The sequence below is a fragment of the Ostrea edulis genome, chromosome 1 (assembly GCF_947568905.1).
Source record: "Ostrea edulis chromosome 1, xbOstEdul1.1, whole genome shotgun sequence".
Lineage (NCBI taxonomy): Eukaryota > Metazoa > Mollusca > Bivalvia > Ostreida > Ostreidae > Ostrea > Ostrea edulis.
Window position 1 is genome coordinate 57,468,752 of NC_079164.1, and position 25,017 is coordinate 57,493,768.

General features: G+C 35.0%; 1 protein-coding gene across 1 annotated transcript in view; it reads left to right on the top strand.

Annotated features, from left to right (window-relative positions):
* LOC125664643 (sodium-dependent serotonin transporter-like) overlaps nucleotides 1-25,017 on the top strand; it is a 161,099-nt gene that overhangs the window by 40,814 nt on the left and 95,268 nt on the right. The window contains exon 3 of the mRNA XM_048897486.2: nucleotides 17,478-17,751. Coding sequence (XP_048753443.1) covers nucleotides 17,478-17,751 — 274 coding nt within the window. The remainder of the gene's footprint in view (nucleotides 1-17,477; nucleotides 17,752-25,017) is intronic.

Consider the following 25,017-nt stretch of genomic DNA (forward strand, 5'->3'; position numbering starts at 1 on the left):
TCTGATTGGACGATTTTCAAATCGCAATAACTTTCTTATAAATGATGGAAACAATATGAAATTTATACTGTAAGTATATCTATCAAATGTCTATTGAATGACATCAACATTGATGCTGAATCATACTCACGTGCGCGTGTATGCACGTGCATAGCTTTTCTTTCATTTTTCGGGTACTAAAATGGTCATAACTATTGAATTAAAAACTGAAATGAATTCAAATTTACCCTGAGGATCTATGATATGAATGTCTGTGAAATGGTGTCAACAAATTTTCCATTATCAAAATCACATGCGCGTGAATGCGCGTGCATTGTAATTTTTTATGTCTAAATTTGAGTATTGGTCTATAACATTTTGAGATTGCAATGAATAGGTTTGAAAATTAGGTTGCAGGTATGTTTTGGGCCTGTCAATTTATTAATAGTCTCAAAATCACTTCCCTGCACGCGCATGCACGTGCGCTTAATTCTGATTGGACGATTTTGAAATCCCAATAACTTTCTCAAGAGTGAAGCGATCGATACCAAATTCATATAGTAAGTATATTGTTCAAATGTCTATTGATTAGCATCAACAAAATTGTTGTGTGGTACTCACGTGCACGTGTATCCACGTGCATTGATTTCGGTCTTTGTAATTTTGAGTTGCCGTTAATTTCCCGTTTTTCATTGAACAGTTGTGAAACTTCTCTTGTAGTCATATGGTAAGATTTGTGATGCATCGAGATGATCAAATTACTTATCAGCACGTGCATGCACGTACGTGCACGTGCACAAAATTTTCAGATCTTTATAACTGATTTGTATTAGCATGAAATGGACTGAATGTTATAAGATACTCATATATTCACATGCTACACAGTTTGCAATAGTCAAAACCACTTGTACTGAAATAAATGTCACCATTTCCTAAATGGGGGAATGTTTGGGGAACATGTGTAACGGTCCCCGTTACAATAAGTACTAGTTATTATTATTATTCTTTCTTTATTCTTGTCACCCTTTTTTGTCCACGAGTGTTCTCAGAAACTACTGAAGGGATCAAGACGAAACCTTTTTAGGATGATAGAATACTCTTTGTAGATGTGCGGAACGAACGTCATTTTGTCTGAAAATGCATGCATGTGCATGCACGTGCATTGGATTTTTTGTTTACAAACTTTGGAATTCGTCTAACTTTTTTATTTTTCAATAAAATTGTTTCCTATTTATATCGTAGGTATAACTTGGGACCCTTAACTGTTTGGCATCGTGAAAATTTCAATTCTGCACGCGCATGCACGTGTGCTTCAATTTGATTGGATAATACAAAACCATTTATAACTTTCATGTGAATTAAGACAATTTGATGATATTTACAGGATAGGTATAGATTATAAATATCTACAAATCTATGTTAAAAAAATTGAAAACGGGCATGCGCACGCACGCGCATTGACATTTGAACGTTCAATTCTTTCAACGACCCTAAGTTTTTTGTTTTTTGTCAAAATCTTTTCAAACTTGTATTGTATATGCATCTTGATATTCTTAACAAAAGTGTACAGTCATAATTATCATCTGGCACGTTCATGCACGTGTGCTAACTTCTGATTGGACGATTTTCAAATCGCCATAACTTTCTTATAAATGATGGAAACAATATGAAATTTATACTGTAAGTATATCTATCAAATGTCTATTAAATGACATCAACATTGATGCTGAGTCATACTCACGTGCCCGTGTATGCACGTGCATATCCTTTCTTTCATTTTTCGGGTACTAAAATGGTCATAACTATTGAATTAAAAACTCAAATGAAATCAAATTTACCCTGAGGATCTATGATATGAATGTCTGTGCAATGGTGTCAACAAATTTTCCATTATCAAAATCGCGTGCGCGTGAATGCGCGTGCATTGTAATTTTTGACGTCTAAATTTAAGTATTGGTCTATAACATTTTGAGATTGCAATGAATAGGTTTCAAAATTAGGTTACAGGTATGTTTTGGGTCTCCTATTTTATTAATAGTCTCAAAATCACTTCCCTGCACGCACATGCACGTGCGCTTAATTATGATTGGACGATTTTGAAATCCCAATAACTTTCTTAAGAGTGAAGCAATCGATACCAAATTTATATAGTAAGTATATTGTTCAAATGTCTATTGATTAGCATCAACAAAATTGTTGTGTGGTACTCACGCGCACTTGTATGCACGTGCATTAATTTCGGTCTTTGTAGTTTTGAGTTGCCGTTAATTTCTCGTTTTTCATTGAACAGTTGTGAAACTTCTCTTGTACTCATATAGTCAGACTTCTAATGTATCGAGATGGTCGAATTATGTATATGCACGTGCATGCACTTACGTGCACGTGCACAAAACTCTCAGATCTTTATAACTGATTTGTATTAGCATGAAATGGACTGAACGTTATAAGATAGTTATATATTCACATGTTTCACAGTTTGCAATGGTCAAAACCACTTGTACTGAAATAAATGACACCACTTGCTAAATGGGGGAATGTTTGGGGAACATCTGTAACGGTCCCCGTTACAATAAGTACTAGTTATTATTATTATTATTCTTTCTTTCTTCTTGGGACTTTTTTGTCCACGAGTGATCTCAGAAACTACTCAAGGGATCAATATGAAACCTTTTTAGGATGATAGTATAGCATATGTAGATGTGCGGAACGAATGTCATTTTGTCTGAAAATGCATGCATGTGCATGCACGTGCATTGGATTTTTTGTTTACAAACTTTGGAATGAGTCTAACTTTTTTATTTTTCGATGAAATCGTTTCCTATTAATATGGTAGGTATAACATGGGACCCTTAACTGTTTGGCAGCGTCAAAATTTCAATTCTGCACGCGCATGCACGTGTGCTTCAATTTGATTGGATAATACAAAACCGTTTATAACATTCATACCAATTAAGGAAATATAATGATATTTACAGGATAGGTAGACATGCCAAATATCTACAGCTCAATGTAATAAAAATTGCAAACGCGTATGCGCACGCACGTGCATTGTCTTTTGAACGTTCAATTCTTTCAATGACCATAACTTTTTTTTGTTTTTTGTCAAAATCTTTTCAAACTTGTATTGTATATGTATCTTGATATTCTCAACAAAAGCGTACAGTCATAATTACCATCCGGCACGTGCATGCACGTGTGCTAACTTCTGATTGGACGATTTTCAAATCGCCATAACTTTCTTATAAATGATGGAAACAATATGAAATTTATACTGTGAGTATATCTATCAAATGTCTATTGAATGACATCAACATTGATCCTGAGTCATACTCACGTGCCCGTGTATGCACGTGCATAGCTTTTCTTTCATTTTTCGGATACTAAAATGGTCATAACTATTGAATTAAAAACTGAAATGAATTCAAATTTACCCTGAGGATCTATGATATGAATGTCTGTGAAATGGTGTCAACAAATTTTCCATTATCAAAATCGCGTGCGCGTGAATGCGCGTGCATTGTAATTTTTTACGTCTAAATTTGAGTATTGGTCGATAACATTTTGAGATTGCAATGAATAGGTTTGAAAATTAGGTTGCAGGTATGTTTTGGGCCTCTCACTTTATTAATAGTCTCAAAATCACTTCCCTGCACGCGCATGCACGTGTACTTAATTCTGATTGGACAATTTTGAAATCCCAATAACTTTCTTAAGAGTGAAGCGATCGATACCAAATTCATATAGTAAGTATATTGTTGAAATCTCTATTGATTAGCATCAACAAAATTGTTGTGTGGTACTCACGCGCACGTGTATGCACGTGTATTGATTTCAGTCTTTGTAGTTTTGAGTTGCCGTTAATTTCTCGTTTTTCATTGAACAGTTGTGAAACTTCTCTTGTACTCATATAGTCAGACTTCTAATGTATCGAGATGGTCGAATTATATATATGCACGTGCATGCACGTACGTGCACGTGCACAAAACTCTCAGATCTTTACAACTGATTTGTATTAGCATGAAATGGACTGAACGTTATAAGATAGTTATATATTCACATGTTTCACAGTTTGCAAATGTCAAAACCACTTGTACTGAAATAAATGACACCACTTACTAAATGGGGGAATGTTTGGGGAACATCTCTAACGGTCCCCGTTACAATCAGTACTAGTTATTATTATTATTATTCTTTCTTTCTTCTTGGGACTTTTTTGTCCACGAGTGTTCTCAGAAACTACTCAAGGGATCAATCTGAAACCTTTTTAGGATGATAGTATAGCATATGTAGATGTGCGGAACGAAAGTCATTTTTTCTGAAAATGCATGCATGTGCATGCACGTGCATTGAATTTTTTCTTTACCAACTTTGGAATGAGTCTAACTTTTTTATTTTTGAATGAAATCGTTTGATATTTATATGGTAGGTATAACAAGGGACCCTTAACTGTTTGGCATCGTCAAAATGTCAATTCTGCACGCGCATGCACGTGTGCTTCAATTTGATTGGATAATACAAAACCGTTTATATCATTCACGCCAATCAAGGAAATTTAATGATATTTACAGGATAGGTAGACATGTCAAATATCTACAGATCGATGTAATAAAAATTGCAAACGCGCATGCGCACGCACGTGCATTGTCTTTTGAAGGTTCAATTCTTTCAATGACCCTAACGTTTTTGTTTTTTGTCAAAATCTTTTCAAACTTGTATTGTATATGTATCTTGATATTCTTAACAAAAGTGTATAGTCATAATTACCATCCGGCACGTGGATGGACCTGTGCTAAATTCTGATTGGACGATTTTCAAATCGCCATATCTCTCTTATAAATGATGGAAACAATATGAAATTTATACTGTAAGTATATCTATCAAATGTCTATTAAATGACATCAACATTGATGCTGAGTCATACTCACGTGCGCGTGTATGCACGTGCATAGGTTTTCTTTCATTTTTCGGGTACTAAAATGGTCATAACTATTGAATTAAAAACTCAAATGAATTCAAATTTACCCTGAGGATCTATGATATGAATGTCTGTGAAATGGTGTCAACAAATTTTCCATTATCAAAATCACGTGCGCGTGAATGCGCGTGCATTGTAATTTTTGACGTCTAAATTTGAGTATTGGTCTATAACATTTTGAGATTGCAATGAATAGGTTTGAAAATTAGGTTGCAAAGATTTTTTGGGCCTCTCAATTTATTAATAGTCTCAAAATCACTTCCCTGCACGTGCATGCACGTGCGCTTAATTCTGATTGGACGATTTTGAAATCCCAATAACTTTCTTAAGAGTGAAGCGATCGATACCAAATTCATATAGTAAGTATATTGTTCAAATGTCTATTGATTAGCATCAACAAAATTGCTGTGTGGTACTCAAGCGCACGTGTATGCACGTGCATTGATTTCGGTCTTTGTAGTTTTGAGTTGCAGTTAATTTCTCGTTATTCATTGAACTGTTGTGAAACTTCTCTTGTACTCATATGGTAAGACTTCTAATGTATCGAGATGGTCGAATTATTTATATGCACGTACGTGCACATGCACAAAACTCTCATATCTTTATAACTGATTTGAACTAGTATGAAATGGACTGAACGTTATAATATACTTATATATTCACATACTACACAGTTTGCAATGGTCAAAACAACTTGTACTGAAATAAATGTCACCACTTACTAAATGGGGGAATGTTTGGGGAACATCTGTAACGGTCCCCGTTACAATAAGTACTAGTTATGTTCCCCAAACAAAGTTTGGGAACATCTTGGTTTTACTCTGTTTCTTATTATTATGTTCCCCAAACGAAGTTTGGGAACATATTGGTTTTACTCTGTTTCTTATTATTATTATTATTATTATTATTATTATTATTCTTTCTTTCTTCTTGGGACTTTTTTGTCCACGAGTGTTCTCAGAAACTACTCAAGGGATCAATCTGAAACCTTTTTAGGATGATAGTATAGTATATGTAGATGTGCGGAACAAATGTCATTTTGTCTGAAAATGCATGCATGTGCATGCACGTGCATTGGACTTTTTGTTTACCAATTTTGGAATAAGTCTAACTTTTTTTTTTTCAATGAAATCGTTTGCTATTTATATCGTAGGTATAACAAGGGACCCTTAACTGTTTGGCATCGTCAAAATTTCAATTCTGAACGCGCATGCACGTGTGCTTCAATTTGATTGGATAATACAAAACCGTTTATATCATTCATGCCAATGAAGGAAATTTAAATGATATTTACAGGATAGGTAGACATGTCAAATATCTACAGATCGATGTAATAAAAATTGCAAACGCGCATGCGCACGCACGTGCATTGTCTTTTGAATGTTCAATTCTTTCAATGACCCTAACTTTTTTGTTTTTTGTCAAAATCTTTTCAAACTTGTATTGTATATGTATCTTGATATTCTTAACAAAAGTGTATAGTCATAATTACCATCCGGCACGTGCATGCACGTGTGCTAAATTCTGATTGGACGATTTTCAAATCGGCATAACTTTCTTATAAATGATGGAAACAATATGAAATTTATACTGTAAGTATATCTATCAAATGTCTATTAAATGACATCAACATTGATGCTGAGTCATACTCACGTGCCCGTGTATGCACGTGCATAGCTTTTCTTTCATTTTTCGGGTACTGAAATGGTCATAACTATTGAATTAAAAACTGAAATGAATTCAAATTTACCCTGAGGATCTATGATATGAATGTCTGTGAAATGGTGTCAACAAATTTTCCATTATCAAAATGGCGTGCACGTGAATGCGCGTGCAATGTAATTTTTGACGTCTAAATTTGAGTATTGGTCTATAACATTTTGAGATTGCAATGAATAGATTTGAAAATTAGGTTGTAGGTATGTTTTGGGCCTGTCAATTTATTAATAGTCTCAAAATCACTTCCCTGCACGCGCATGCACGTGCACTTAATTCTGATTGGACGATTTTGAAATCCCAATAACTTTCTTAAGAGTGAAGCGATCGATACCAAATTCATATAGTAAGTATATTGTTCAAATGTCTATTCAATAGCATCAACAAAATTGTTGTGTGGTACTCACGCGCACGTGTATGCACGTGCATTGATCTCGGTCTTTGTAGTTTTGAGTTGTTAATTTCTCGATTTTCATTGAACTGTTGTGAAACTTCTCTTGTACTCATATGGTAAGACTTCTAATGTATCGAGATGGTCAAATTACTTATCAGCACGTGCATGCACGTACGTGCACGTGCACAAAATTCTCAGATCTTTATAACTGATATGTACTAGCATGAAATGGACTGTACGTTAAGAAATAGTTATATATTCACATGCTAGACAGTTTGCCATGGTCAAAACCACTTGTACTGAAATAAATGGCACCGCTTGCTAAATGGGGGAATGTTTGGGGAACATGTGTAACGGTTCCCGTTACAATAAGTACTAGTTATTATTATTATTATTCTTTCTTTCTTCTTGGGACTTTTTTGTCCACGAGTGTTCTCAGAAACTACTCAAGGGATCAATATGAAACCTTTTCAGGATGATAGAATAGCATATGTAGATGTGCGGAACGAATGTCATTTTGTCTGAAAATGCATGCATGTGCATGCACGTGGATTGGATTTTTTGTTTACAAACTTTGGAATAAGTCTAACTTTTTTATTTTTCGATGAAATCATTTCCTATTTATATGGTAGGTATAACTTGGGACCCTTAACTGTTTGGCATCGTCAAAATTTCAATTCTGCACGCGCATGCACGTGTGCTTCAATTTGATTGGATAATACAAAACCGTTTATAACATTCATACCAATGAAGGAAATTTAATGATATTTACAGGATAGGTAGACATGTCAAATATCTACAGATCGATGTAATAAAAATTGCAAACGCGCATGCGCACGCACGTGCATTGTCTTTTGAAGGTTCAATTCTTTCAATGACCCTAACTTTTTTGTTTTTTGTCAAAATCTTTTCAAACTTGTATTGTATATGTATCTTGATATTCTTAACAAAAGTGTACAGTCATAATTACCATCCGGCACGTGCATGCACATGTGCTAAATTCTGATTGGACGACTTTCAAATCGCCATAACTTTCTTATAAATGACGGAAACAATATGAAATTTATACTGTGAGTATATCTATCAAATGTCTATTGAATGACATCAACATTGATGCTGAGTCATACTCACGTGCCCGTGTATGCACGTGCATAGCTTTTCTTTCATTTTTCGGGTACTAAAATGGTCATAACTATTGAATTAAAAACTGAAATGAATTCAAATTTACCCTGAGGATCTATGATATGAATGTCTATGAAATGGTGTCAACAAATTTTCCATTATCAAAATCTCGTGCGCGTGAATGCGCGTGCAATGTAATTTTTGACGTCTAAATTTAAGTATTGCTCTATAACATTTTGAGATTGCAATGAATAGGTTTCAAAATTAGGTTGCAGGTATGTTTTAGGCCTCTCAATTTATTAATAGTCTCAAAATCACTTCCCTGCAAGCGCATGCACGTGCGCTTAATTCTGATTGGACGATTTTGAAATCCCAATAACTTTCTTATGAGTGAAGCAATCAATACCAAATTCATATAGTAAGTATATTGTTCAAATGTCTATTGATTAGCATCAATAAAATTGTTGTGTCTTACTCACGCGCACGTATATGCACGTGCATTGATTTCGGTGTTTGTAGTTTTGAGTTGCCGTTAATTTCTCGTTTTTCATTGAACAGTTGTGAATCTTCTCTTGCACTGATATAGTAAGACTTCTAATGTATCGAGATGTTGGAATTTTTATCTGCACGTACTTGCACGTGCACAAAACTCTCAAATCTTTATAACTGATTTGAACTAGTATGAAATGGACTGAACGTTATAAGATAGTTATATATTCACATGCTACACAGTTTGCAATGGTCAAAACCACTTGTACTGAAATAAATGTCACAACTTACTAAATGGGGGAATGTTTGGGGAACATGTGTAACGGTCCCCGTTACAATAAGTACTAGTTATGTTCCCCAAACAAAGTTTGGGAACATATTGTTTTTACTCTGTTTCTTATTATTATTATTATTATTATTATTATTATTATTATTCTTTTTCTCCGGTACTTTTTTGTCCGGTAGTGTTCTCAGAAACTACAAAAGGGATCGATATGAAACTTTCCAGGATGATAGTATAGCGTTTGTAGATGTGCATAGTGATAGTTATTTTGTTTGCACGTGCATGCACGCGCGCGCACGTGCATTGCAATTTTGGTACAAAAAATGGAAAATCAGAATATTGAAGGAAGCGATATAAAACCTAAATAGGATGATAGTATATCATTTGTACATATGAAAAATAATAGTTATTTTGCCAGCACGCGCACGCATGCGCGTCCACGCGCATTACAAAATTTGTACGCTAACTTTGGAATCAGTCTAACTTTTTTGTTGTTCATTGAAATGGCTTGAAATTCATATCATAGGTAGATATTGAGACCCTTAACTGATTTACATGGTCAAAATTACCAATTTGCACGCGCATGCACGTGCACTTCATTTTGATTGGATAATGCTAAAACGTTTGTAACTATCTTATTTATGAAGCGAATGAGATGATATTCACAGCATATGTAGACAATATGTGTATCTATATGTTGGTGTAACAAAAAATGCCAACGCACACGCGCATGCGCGTGCAACGTTTTTTAAATGTTCAATTTTTAAAGGACGATAACGTTTTTGTTTTTCATCAAATTCTATTCATATTAGGGGTTTAGATGTATCTTGGTACTCCTTACAAATTGCTGTGGTTAGAATTACTCCTCAGCACGTGCATGCACGTGTGCTGATTTCTGATTGGACGATTTTAAAATCGCTATAACTTCCTTATATTTGGTGGAAACGTTATGAAATTCATACTGTGGGTATATGATACAAATGCCTGTTGAACGACATCAACAAAAATTCGGAATCATACACGCGTGCGCGTGTATCCACGTGCAACGCTTTCTTTCATTTCTTGGTACTGGAATGACCATATTGAACGTACTACATGTAATTAAAGGCTAAAATAAAATGATTTTTTGCTATAGATTCACAAGGACATCATTTTTTAATTGGGGGAGGTTTGGGGAACATCTGTAACGGTCCCCGTTACAATTAGAACTAGTTATTATTATTATTCTTTCTTTCTTCTTGGGACTTTTTTGTCCACGAGTGTTCTCAGAAACCACTCAAGGGATCAATATGAAACCTTTTTAGGATGATAGTATAGCGTATGTAGATGTGCGGAACGAATGTCATTTTGTCTGAAAATGCATGCATGTGCATGCACGTGCATTGGATTTTTTGTTTATAAACTTTGGAATCAGTCTAACTTTTTTATTTTTCAATGAAATCGTTTGATATTTATATCGTAGGTATAACTTGGGACCCTTAACTGTTTGGCATCGTCAAAATTTCAATTCTGCACGCACATGCACGTGTGCTTCAATTTGATTGGATAATACAAAAGCGTTTCTAACATTTATGCCAATTAAGGAAATTTAATGATATTTACAGGATAGGTAGACATGCCAAATATCTACATATCCATGTAATAAAAATTGCAAATGCGAATGCGCACGCACGTGCATTGTCTTTTGAATGTTCAATTATTTCAATGACCATAACTTTTTTGTTTTTTGTCAAAATCTTTTCAAACTTAGGTTGTATATGTATCTTGATATTCTTAACAAAAGTGTACAGTCATAATTACCATTCGACACGTGCATGCACGTGTGCTAAATTCTGATTGGACGATTTTCAAATCGCCATAACTTTCTTATAAATGATGGAAACAATATGAAATTTATACTGAAAGTATATCTATCAAATGTTTATTGAAAGACATCAACATTGATGCAACGAGATCTTGTCTAATTATTATTATTTTTTTTTTTTTCCCTTTCGTCTCCCAGACCGTTGGATGGATTTTCCTGAAACTTTCACATGTTATAGAGAACGATGGTACCTCGAGGCATTTTTTTCATTTTTTCAAAATTCACTTCCGGTCGCAGGATATGTCCAATTTTCGTCTTTTTACAAGATATTTTGTCCAGCGTTTTTCTCAGAAACGGTAAAAGATAGAGTCACCAAATTTTCAAAGTTAATAGATCTCACTTTGTAGGCGTGCAGTAGGGGGTTAAGAATATCGTTTCTTACAAATTGAAACCTATTTCGGTTTACTATATCTCGTTCTAATTCTCAAAAAATGTTGACCCCACCGGAAGTTGAATCTTCAACTTCCGGTTTTATCAAAGAAAGCCTATTCATTCTCTCATTTTTCAGTGCCATAAATCTCGGTCATGAAACTAGTTAATGACTTGAGTTTTAAATATATAATAGTCACTATAAATGTCTAGAGTAACGTCAAATATTTTTGTAAAATTTACTTCCGGTCGGCAAATACGGCTTATTAGCTGTTTTCGTTGTGCAGCGTTTTTCTCAGAAACGGTAAAAGATAGAGTCACCAAATTTTCAGAGTTAATAGATCTCACTTTGTAGACGTGCAGTAGGGGGTTGAGAATGTCGGCCGTCACTTCCGGTCGTCACCGGAAGTGATTAAATGAATCATATATTTCAAACTTGTTTCTTTCAAACTGAAACCTATATCGGTTTACTAGGTCTGGTTCTAATTCTCAAAAATTGCCATAAATCTCGGTCATAAAACAAGTTAATGATCTGAAATTTACATATGTTATAGACACTATAAATGTCTAGAGTAAATTTAAATATCTTTGAAAAAATTCACTTCCGGTCGTCAGATATAGGGTGGACATATTCAAACCTTGTTTTTTCAGTTTCTCAATAATGTATATAGATAGACGCTTGAAACTTGTTGAGTTGATCAACTAACATTAGTCCATTGTACACATACATTCAATTTTTTTGTCCGTCACTTCCGGTCTATACCGGAAGTATTTGAAAAAATTGTCGATTTTCCGATTTCCGATTTCTCAGAGATGGCTGAAATTTTCAGGAATAATGTCTTATGAAATGACCTTGCTATAATTCTTTTTGTTTTCATAAAATTCACTTCCGGTCAGAAAATATGGCCGATTTTCTGTTTCTCAAAAGGAATTTTGTCCAGCATTTTTCTTGGAAAAAGTAAAATATAGGTTCATCAAACATTCAGGGATGATCAATCTCCGTTTGTAGACGTGCAGTAGGGGGTTGAACATGTCAACCGTCACTTCCTGTCGTCACCGGAAGTGATGGAAAGAATCGCAAATTTCAAACTTTTTCCTTTAAATTGAAACCTATACTAGTTTATTAACTCTCTTTCAAAGTGTCAAAAGAATATTGACTCTGTCGGTAGTCAAAACAACTACTTCCGGTTTCTTGATAAAATACCTTTTTAATTTTCGTCTCTTTGTCCCCATAAATCTCGCTTATATTTGAAGTCTTTCATATGATTTTCACATGTCTTAATAAAAGTTTAAACTTCCAAAGTTTTGATAATTTTGTTTTTCAAAATTGACTTCCGGTCGGTAGTAACCTACTACTTTTTCTTTCTAAGGTTTACTTCTTTTTTTGAGAACTCTTTCAGATAGAGACGTGAAATTTTCAGGGAATATAGACAGTAAAGAGTCGCTGTCATTTATAGGAAAACGCATCTGAATAGTACTTCCGGTCGTCACCGGAAGTTACGAGAAAGGAGTAAAAAATTCGATAATACATTTCTCATTCATTGTTAAGGCACATTTTCTGATATATTTAAATGGTTTTTGTAGGAACAGAAAGTTCTTTACCGGAAGTGGTCTAACGGAAGACCTACTCATTACTAGTAATGAGTGTCTAGTTATTATTTTTTTTTTTGACCAAATTTTGTGCAGGAGTTTTCTCGAAAACTATACAGTGGTTTTCAGTGAAACTTTCATGAAAAATGCATTTTATTATGAACTTTGTTTATCACGAAAAAAATTGGGAAAATTCTATTTCGGTTCCAAGTTATGGACAATTTCCTGATTTTCAAATGGAACTTTGTCCGCGGGTGATCTACAGGAAGGGCTAAAGATATGAACTGGAGACTTATTAGAGATGATAGAAGATGACTTATAGATTTGCATAAGCACTATTTCGTACGTCGTCATCACTTCCGGTCGCTACCGGAAGGGAATTTAAAAAATGGATTTTTTCCACTTTTTTGTTTTTTAATGTTTTTCTTTGATAAAGGTAAGATAAATAGAGACTCTTTATAGAATGCTGAATATGATATTTGTTTTTAAATTAATCAAACCAAACTCTAGATATTTGTGATTTTCATTTTAAAGCGAGGTCCTCGCTAGCCTAATGGTTAGCGTGGTGGATTTTCATGCTGGTGACCCGGCTTCAATCCCCCAGATTACTCGAATATTTTTTTCCCACTTCACAACAAATGAAGAATTTAAGGTTATCTACTGGACACGGAAAGAACGGAAGACCGTCTTGTTGCCATGGCAACAAGTTTCTAGTTATTCTTCTTCTTATTATTTTCTTCTTATTAAGGTCTTCCGTCTCCTGCGGAAGACCTTACTATTATTGTTCGCGTTCTTCTTCTTCATTATTATTATTATTATTATTTTCCTTGGTAGTACACGCGTTTTTCTCAGCCATTTCTCGATCGATTTTCACGAAATTTTCAGGAAAGATGTCTTTTGGTGACGAAACTTTGCTTGCAAAATTTCGTGCTTGACGTCACTTCCGATCAGGAGTTATCTCTCTTTTAGTGACTTTTTGAAGGGCCTTGTTGTCCACACATCTCCTCCGTTAGTTTTGAAGCTAGAGTCTTGAAATTTCTACACAAGATAGAGTAAACATTTTAGAAGATTTGTGGGGGATTCGATTTTACCGGAGGCGATTTGCCTAAACGCTCGCCTGGACCTGAAAAAAAGGATGCCAAAATTTTTCGCCCATTTCGGCGATTTTTGACCTTTGATCTCCAATATCTTTTTTCTTGCAAATATTTTGTTAAGACATGTAGAACAAAAGTTGTGCACATTTACGAGGTCTTTTCGAAAATATCAAGATTTAGGGGCTAGCCCCTTAAATTAGGGATCTAGAAGGGCTCAAAGTCTAGATCAAATATCTCAAAAATCGTTAATATTTTGGTATAAGTCAAAGAACAAAAAATGTTTATCTCAACAATCCAAATGTATTCATATAAAAATTGAGGTCATATGTTACGTAATAAGGGATTTTAAGGGCCAAAACCATAAATTGTTTACCCCTTGTATCTCGAAAACGACAAATATTTTGAAAAGCAATAAAGAACAAAAGTTGTTCAGAATGATGATCTGAACAATATGCATATTTCGTTTTTACCCTATGTGGCCCCGTTAGGGAGCTACAGTTTGGCCCCTAAAAATTACTTCTACAAATAACTCGAGAACGGTAAAGAATTTCTAAATACTTGTTGAACAAAAAATGTTTGAAATGTCATGACCTTTCTTACGATATCAAGCAAAAGGGGCTGACCCTTTAAATTAGGGGCCCAGAAGGGTCCAAAGGTTGATGAGAATATCTCAGAAACTATTAATATTTTGTAATAAGTCATTGAAGCGGAAATGTTTATCTAAACGAGCTTGTTCTTATCAAATCAAAAAGTAGGTCATATGTTATGTAATAAGGGATTTTAAGGGCCAAAATCATAAATAATTGACGCCTCATATCTTGAAAACGACAAATATTTTGAAAAGCATTATTGAACAAAAGTTGTTCAGAATGATAATCTAAACAATATGTACATTTCGTTTTTTCCCTATGTGGCCCCGTTAGGGAGTTACAGTTTGGCCCCTAAATATTTCTTGTAGAGATAACTCGAGAACGGTAAAGAATTTATAAATACTTGTTGAGCAAAAAATGTTTCAAATGACAAGACCTTTCTTACGATATCAAGCAAAACGGGCTGGCCCTTTAAATTAGGGGTTCAGAAGGGTCCAAATGTTTTTCAGAATATCTCAGAAACTATTAATATTTTATAATAAGTTGTAGAAGCGGAAATGTTCATCTCAATGAGCTTGATCTTATCAAATCAAAAAGTAGGTCATATGTTACGTAATTAGAGATTTTAAGGGCCAAAATCGTAAATATTTGACGCCTCATATCTTTAAAACGACATATTTTTTGAAAAGCATTATTGAACAAAAGTTGTTCAATGTGTCATAACCTATCGATCAATATCAAAAAATGGGTCTGTGGGCCTCATGGCTCGCCTGTAGAGTCGATTTTTGTCGATATCAGTCGATTTCAAAAACTTGTAACTGGTAAATATTTTGTAAGAACATATTGAACAAAAGTTGTTCAGTTTATCGAGATCTATCGATTGATATCAAGAAATAGGCCTATGGTCCTAATGGCTCGCCTGTAGAGTCGATTTTTTGTCGATATCGGTCGATCTCAATAACTTTTTACAGGTAAATATTTTGTAAAGACATATAGAACTAAAGTTGTTGAGTCTATAGAGGGCTAACAAATGACATCAAGAAATAGGCCCGCGGGCCTTATGGCTCGCCTGGAGAGTCGAATTTCAAACGAATTTCACCGCAACTTTGCTTCAGAAGCTTATGATATGAAAAATTGATTATATCTAAAGTGTCTTAAAGTCGGAAACTAAATTGGGACTCATTTGTCTTTTCTTCTTTTTTTTTAACTCCGAGTGCATCAACAAATCGGACGGAAGACCTACTCGTTGCTCGCAACGAGATCGTGTCTAGTTCTTATTATTCCTCTTCTTTGGTGAGAAATTTGTCCGACCGATTTTGTGAAAGTGCTTCGACAGATCCACTTCAAACTTTGTGAGCTGATAGGGGGTCACTAGGAGGGGTGCATTCAACTTTTCAAATTTTCAAAATGGCCGCCGTTTCAAGATGGCGGCCAAAAAACGTCAAAAACTCAAGTATGTCGGATTTCAACCAAATTCTATTTTTAGGGTAATTTAGTGACCCTGAGTCCATTTCCACCATCAAATTTTTTTTTGAGCCGCCATTTTCAAAATGGCCGCCATATACCGAAATATTTCAAAGTGTTAAAATCTCTACAACATTTGGGTTCTGGGGTAAATGGAGGGTCCACAATTCATTTCTAGCATCAGTATTTCCTTCCAATCAATTTCAAATGATTCAAAATGGCCGCCATTGAAGAAAATGGCGGCCAAAAATCAAGTTCGTCGGATTTGAACCAAATTCAGTTTTTAGGGGTTTTTTGAGAATCCTGAGTGCATATCTGGCATCAAAAAGCATTTCTGACATGGGGAGGTGTTCGGAGACATTTGTGTTGGCATCCCAACACAGTTATAGCTCGTTATTATTTTCTTCTTATTTTTCCTCTTCTTTAGTGAGAAATTTGTCCGCGCGATTTTATGAGCGTCCTTCGACTGATCCACGTTACCCTAGAAATTGAATTTGGTTGAAATCCGACAACCTTGAGTTTTTGACGTTTTTTGGCCGCCATCTTGAAACGGCGGCCATTTTGAAAATTTGAAAAGTTGATTGCACCCCTCCTAATGACCCCCTATCAGCTCACAAAGTTTGAAGTTGATCAGTCGAAGCATTTTCTTACAATCGCGTGGACAAATTTCTCACTAAAGAAGAGGAATAATAAGAAGAAAACTAGAAATGATCTCGTTGCGAGCAACAAATAGATCTTCCGTCCAATTTCTGACGAAATAGGACCTTGACTGGAAGAATTCAATTAGTGAATTAGTGAAGAACGACTATACATGAAAGAAACAAACACATACATGTAAGACGTCATTTATCAATTGTAAACAATTTCGGTTTTGTTTCATTCACTTTCAAGTATCTCGGTAGTCAATAAAATGACTAAAAATTTGTGCTAAAAATCCGCTTTTGAATACGCTACTGACAGTAAGGAGTATCTCGCTTCGCGAGCCGACTCAAAAATCCCGTCTCACTCGTGAAATAAATTTCATATCCAACAACAAATCATTGAATATTCTCTATTCATCTGATACCTACTATTTGCAACTAACATTCAGATTAGTTAATGTAATGTGGACATAGAACACGGAACACTACCATCTATTGACAAGACCAGTGCCTTAGTTGTTGGCGCCTTTCAAATTCTATAAATTAGCATATAAATGTTCAAATTCTTACTATTATTATTAGTTACGCGTTTGTAAACCTCATATTTTCCAGATGTAATGCAAACATTATTGATAGAAATAGTTTTATAACCCATGAAACTGAATAAAAATTACCTTCAGAAGGTTTATTAGACAGTCGTGCACTTTACAAAAAGTAAACTACATATGTGCAATTTCGAAATCAACTCTCTGAATGATAATCAAAAGCACAATGATAAATATTCTTTTCAGTTTGAATTATCAAAAACTCAATATGGAAAACATTTATCAAAATGTAAACTCCGAGATGTAGCTTTGCAATGTTTCCAGTGCATAACAACTTTCAAAGATTTTATCGTTTTCTTCAGGGATAGGGTTCGCCATCATTGTCATAGCAACATACATTTCCTGGTATTACAACACTATCATCGCTTGGTGTGTGTACTATTTCTTCTCGTCAATGCAAGAAGATGTTCCCTGGAAGACATGTGATAATGAATGGAATGAGAGATACCGCTGTATGAGATACCCAACAGACGACAGACTCAACAGCACCACGGGATTGTTCTGTTATACTGCACATAACACCACATCGTGTATCTTTCAAAACCAAACTCAGACCTCAACGGAACAATATTTCGAGTATGAAACTCGAGTCATTTCACTAGTAATATTTTCATAATCTTTGTTTTGCGGACGGAATGGTAAAATTTGGACGGAAAATTCATTGGTGATGATATCGAAATTTTAAAATATCTAATTAGGTATAATACTTGTCAATGAAATTCACTTTGGACCCATCTCTGCACAACGATACAAACCGGTCGCGGTAGCTCAGTGGTAGAGAGTTCGCTTCGTAACCGGGAGGTTATGGCCGCGTCAGTCCAACGATGTAAACATAGGTAGTGATTGCTTCTTCGCCAAACGTTCGTAGAAGTGGTCTTTCGGATACGACCTTATAAACGGAGATCCCGTGTCGTGGCAGGCGTTGGCATTTTAAAGAGCCCTTACTGCTACGACCCTGAGCGCTAAGCATAGGTTTAGATTTGTGGTATACTTCACCAGCTGGTGATGTCTCAATGTGAGTGAAAACTTCTCGAAGGAACGTAAAATAAACAAACAACTTACTAACCCATCAGAACGATACACTACACTATGTTAAAAAAAAAAGTCACAATATCTCCTCCTAAATTCAATAGTAAAGGATGTAAAATTGACTTTTGTATAGTAGAGTTAAAAATACGGCTTCTCATGATTACGAAAGTTACACCAAATTACACATGTAACTTTCATAACGAATTTGTTACATGTTTATCACGCGACGACTTGCTATGTATAATTATATTTATATTGTTGAGTACCAAGATCTCATCAGAAGGCGCGCTACACAAGTTTCACTGTAAGTTATCACCTCTGAAGTGATCCACAATGAAAGTAAAGCAATGCAAAATAAACCCATAGTAGTGGAAGTGCATGTATATAATTTACAGGGAAACAAAAAATCGATAGAATATACCTTTTTCATCTTCATTAAATGGATATGAAACGAACAAACACGAAAAACATGTTATTTAGCCATTTTACCACAGGTGATTGGGTCTTAACATATGAATACACATCTAACCTTATACATATGTAAATAACCAACAAAGTCGGAAGCTTAAAAATGGCTGCGATTCAACTCCTTTTTAAGTTCTGCAAGACATAAAACTTAACTGTATCTTTTCCTGTAATGTGCATCTCCCAACATCGCTAACTCACAGTCTAAAAGTTTTGCATGTTGCAAATAAACTTTTAATTTTCACAGTTTTTCCCCTCTCAAATCTCTCAACCTGCAAGAAAATGGTCTTGATATGTATCATGCGAACCGATATTGACGCTATCCGGAAAATTCGATGCCAATGGATAGTATAAAAAACGTAAAAGTATTCCGATATTTTTCAAAGTATCGACTTGGCGCGTGTATTGAAAAGACGAAAAGGAAACAACATGGAGAATTAAGAAAATTTTAATCTGCAGAAATGGTAAGTAAATAAAAAATGTTTTAATGCTTATGCAGTAATTTTCATTATTATCTTTTTAGTTAATTTTTTTTAATTTAATTTCCATAACATATAACATGGACATTTATACAGATTCACATCTAATATATATATATATATATATATAGAGAGAGAGAGAGAGAGAGAGAGAGAGAGAGAGAGAGAGAGAGAGAGAGAAGGCCAGTAAAGAAATTTATAATCCGAATCAACAACGGTACAGACTACCAAATATTGATTTTAAACTTAATCACTCTAAAACATTATCTTCCCACCATTTTATTTCACAATCACATTGTTTTGGAAGTTTTCTCTCTAAATTTGTCTGATTTCTATAATTTTGAAAAATAATTCTATTTTCATCCCGACCCGACCATGGTACAAACTCTCTACACCATTGTCTGTAAATACGCTTACAACGAAACCATTTTTCTCATTCAGTACAACAGTGTGTGGTGTACGGTACAAATTACGCCATTTGCGTTTACTAACCGCCTTATTAATCTCCTTATTCAGGAGAGTACCAACAAACGGAAACAACTCTAAACAAACATAGAATGGATTATGAATAAATCACATCCTTCCCCTTATAAAATTATATTTTTTGACTGTTTTGAAATGGACATTCAATTACTACAAAATATATTTAAACATGCATTTGATTATTGACCTGTAATGTACATGTAAATCATTATCTCAAAGAATGACAATACAAACTGTTTTTCCAATCCAGTCCCAAAATACAGTTCAAGTTATATGAAAGAAATCAATAATCAAATTGTAAATTACTTACAGACAAAATATAATCACTTAAATCAATCATGTCAAAATCCAATCCAACTACCTACTATCAAGTAAGTAGTTGGTGTTAAAGTCAAATAAATGAACACATTATACATAACTATGCAGAACATATAAACACCAATCACAATGATACACTATTCACTCCAATCACTGAATTCACTCGCGGCAACGCACAGGAATATTTATGCAACGGCCACTACGGGTCACACGAGCAGGGCTAATAGCTGGCGGTTCGGCATCAGGTGTTGCAGTAGTAGTTTCATCAGAAGCTGTAGAATGCGACAAAGAAGTTTCGGTTCCATTGACTTCTGATTTTGGCGGACTGTACGACGGACCACTGGATATTGGAGTATCCTCTGTAACTGTTCATTCAAAGTTACTTCTAACTCGAGTTGGCCTCAAGAACTTGCGGTTTCTTCTATGTTTTCCGTTACTCTGAACGAACTATGAACGTTTAGCCGAATGGAAGTATTTGATGTGCCCGCTTGTCCGCTGTCCAGATGGATTCTTCATCATTACGTTGTCTCCTGGCTTAAGAGGTTTCAGTGGTTCTTTTCTGGCATGTTTGTTGACGTTTTCCTCCTGTTTTTCCTGACAACATGTAAGCTTGACCAGGGTATTCTCATTTATGTTCGATTTCAACAAAGGCAGTGTTGTTGGTACGATATATTTCAGTCTTCGCCCTAAAAACATCTGAGCAGGCGACAAGTCAATACCATCAATTTTGGTATTTCTGAACTCTAGCAGAGCTACATATGGATCATGAGATTTGGTGACAAGACGTTTCATCGTCTGGACCATGCGTTCTGTTTGTTCATTAGACTGAGCGTGGTAATCATATTTTTGCTTAATTTAAATGAAAAAAAATTGTGGGGTAGTGTACATTGGAACAAAGATTTGAACTATTTTGTGTCTCCACCCCCTTCTTACACTGACATACATTCTAAACAATAACAATATACGATTTGTTATAAAATGTGTATTTTTTAATTCAGATATACAAATTCTATATATTTATTTCATTATATGATAAATAATAACATAAATAATGTATGCATATATACAATACTAATTCATTATAACTAAAGAATGTGTAAAACATATGCCCCCGCATCAGCATTTTCTAATTTACATGCACTGTGACCTTGATATTGGACCTTCTGACCCCCAAATTGATAGGCATCTTCCCTTCTTTGTACGTATCCATATGTCCAAATTTGGTTTGAATAGAATGCAAAGTACTTGAGTTATTATCCAGAAACAGTTTTAACAGTCGACTTCCATGGTGCCATGAGGAAGAAATCTGCACTTCCTGGTATGGTTCCTCATATGATGATAGCACGACTCATCCCTCTCACTGTGGTTACCAAATGGATGTAGCTAAAAAGCAAACATTGGAACTCAATTTCTATCAATACTGTCAATTCTTAACAATAGAACAGAAGATACTATTAGGTTTACCACAAGACTGCTAATACACCAACTTCAACCAACTCCCAATTTTTGTCTAGCCAGGGAATATTTTTCAATGCCTTGCTCAAAAAATTGTTACTCAAAAAGAATTCCTTATTCAAAATGTTATACATGAATTTGTTTGTGCATAAATGACTGTTTATGAAATATATGCTGAGATTCTAATCAGGATTTTTTTTAATGTGCACTTGCAATACTCTATAAACAAATTTTAACATTATTAAAACTTTTTGACAGTTACACTTTGAAGGAATAATTAAAATGAAATTTTGATAAAATGATTTAATTTTCCAGAACTGATCAGAAACAAATTATCGATCTAGTAGCCCAATAGAAACATGTCTATACATGTACATGTATATATAGTCAACAAAATTATGTTTTGTTTTAACTAATTTGTACACGAACGGCGCGCCATAATTCTCTAGATGGGAGAAACCCACCCTTTCCCTTTGAATTCTGTTTAATGAATGAAATTCACTGTATACGTTGGCGATTTTGTAAAACAATGATATAGATTACACTTTTTAATCAAAATGATGCTTCAATAATGATACATTGAACGTTAGGAGCGAGATTCGCTCCTGACAATAGTCAAGACCGACTAGGCGGGATGGGGAAGATCGCAAATCAATTTAGGTACAGATCTACTTAATTTGTAGATTTTATTTTCATAAAAAAGTGTCTCGTATGTTGAAAAACTTACAAATTCATTCAACACTATATCAGCAACCTCTTGTTCGGGTACTGCATCGCTAATGTTCCATTCTCCCCTCTCGTCTGACACTATGTACAGTACTGTACTGTGTCACCATGTCTGTGGTTGTGTCTGCTTGTCTGTAATTTTCTTTGTCTGCCACTCACTTGTGAGAATGTCGGATGCAGCCTGATCTATCACTGCCCTTTTTACTTCTAACGAATCGCCTGTGTATGTTTCTGGACTGCTTTAGAATATACTAAATGTAACATCGTACACTGGTTCCGACATATATAAAACGCACTAGATTTACTGCTTTTTGGCTGGTGAAAACTCTGGTTTGCTACTTTTGTAGAAGAATTCTCAGACAAAGTTTGTTTTTTATGTACCTAGGTTACCAACAGTAACCTCTGCAAATTAAGTGTTATTACATGCAGCATTAAGAGTAGTCTAGGTCACCTACACGTTTGTCAATGCAGTGTTCTACGAGACAAACGTCTAGGAGCATTCTACGATAAACATTTACACTCCATAACGAGGCTTATCCGAATTCTGATAAAGCAGCTGATTGGTTGATGCATATCGATGATGGACGCAGTTGAACAGAAGATAAACAAAGTTTTATCAGATTTAAAAAACGAATTCTCGCTGAAACCTTTACAGAAAGAGTGTTTACTTAAATTAGCAAATAGTCAGACGTGTTGGCAGTATTACCAACAGGCTATGGGAAATCGCTATTGTATATGATTCTATCGCAATTAATGTTTGAAGACCTGCATAGTAATACTAGTTCTCGTGAAGTCAGCATTATTCTGGTCATATCGTCACTGGTTTCTCTAATGAAGGACCAAGTTTCGAACTTGCAAAAACACAACGTTTGCTTTCTTTAGAACAAGCGACACATAAACTGACATTTGGAACAACAGCTGTAGTCTTTGTTTTCTTCGGTGTCGCCATTTCCGTTTTTCGATAGCGCCCCCTCGCGGTGTAATATTTTTAAATAGAACGCTCCAAGGCGTTTGAGTGGGAAGTCAAACGGCTTGCGTGACCTAGGCTACATTAAGAGAGAAATCTCGAAAAAAAAATCGCTATCCGGGACTTTCGGCTTTCGGCCGTACTACATTTACCGCTTACCAGTACAGTGCGCGTATCTTCGAGCTTGCGTTTGTTTACAATCGTAACGTCATCATGAATGTCGTAAAATGAGAAAAAAGTAAACAATTGTCATGTTTTAATTAAATTTTGTTGGTTTATTAACATTACTAACAAACAAAAACACATATCAATGTTCTACTGTGTGTATACAAAATAAAACACACGCATTCCCATATTTACGACTTTAAAAAAGTATGGAGACCCACTCGCGGTAAAATTACTACGAGAGTACATCCTTAATAGGCAATCGTAACTACTCGGCTATTTCCGTAACCGAAATTGAACCTCGTATGTGGATCGACGCCATCAGAGTTGGTTGATACGTATACATAAACGTAACTATGACATCACAGTCGTACGTTACACTATGAAACCTGAGCTTTCAAATGCATCTAAGATATCATACACATCTAAGGTATTGTACCACTATTAATTTCCACTTATATGTTTATGTATTCGAGTGAATAAGACATTAATAATACCAAAACTGAAATTGTGGTGAAAATCTAAACAATACAGTATACAGGGATTCGGTTCTGGCCTTCTAACCATCCACGGGGGCGCTTCCGGCGAACAAATGCATCGATTTCATGCAATTCTTGCGCCGATCCACGTCCGAGTCTTCTTATCGGTTACGGAAAAGGACGAGCGCGTGATAGGGTTGTTCGACGTTACGATTCGGGCATGCGTGCAAACTTGCCGACAGAACCAAAAATTCATAATGGCGCGTAGTACAAAGAAGTCTACCGATAACGATATTTTATCACCATATGCAAACTCTTTGTCAGAAGAAGCGAAAAGGAGTTATATGGTAAAGTTGCTGTACAACCATTGTGCTTGTTCTCTGTCTGATTCATATCATTTAACGGTGAATTGAAGCCAAATCCCAGACATCTGGCCAGATCTGACCTTCGATGATGTCTACCTGTACCTGACTGACACGCCATCTTTGTTTACAAGGGAGTCTATGAAGGCCTACATATCATTAGATGCCTACATATCATTAGATGCCTACAAGTATGGGACAATTTAAATGCATAATTACGATCCTTGTAATTATTTCATAATGGTACGAAGAAGTATTCAGGACTAGCCTATAAGTATGCAAATTTTAAAGAGATGTTTTGAAAACTACATGTATTTATAAAAGTTCATATGTTTTCTATATTTGGTCATTTTACCTATGACGTGTTACATTGGCATACAAACTTCTATAAATAGACAAACCTTGCGCAAATCATTCCATAATATACTTGGTTAGAAATAGGTAATTCAAATTTTTAATGACATTTTTATGTGTGCAGGTACGTATTTAGTGGACATGTACATGTCCAGAACGTGATCTTTCATCAGAATGACGAGAATTGCCCATATATGACATATGATATCAGGTGACCTACTGTAATTGGCAAATTATCACAAGAAATGGAGAGAGGCATACTCTAGATTTTGTATTTATATCCTAATTACATACATATACATGTAGTATATTGCATATTACCTCGAATTTTCCTGAAAGCGTCATTGTAGGTTCACGTGATACATTTCAAGATCAGTTCTGGTCAGGTTGAGACGGTTGACAGAGAAAACGCATGTCAAACTTAAAATTACAGTGTTTATCTATTTGCGACTAACAAGGTATTTAGACTGTGAATTATGGGCGATGCACCTTACAAGAAAGTATACAGTGAGTTTTTTCTTGCAGAATTTAGGCCTGTAATCGTTGAATCGCTGCAATTT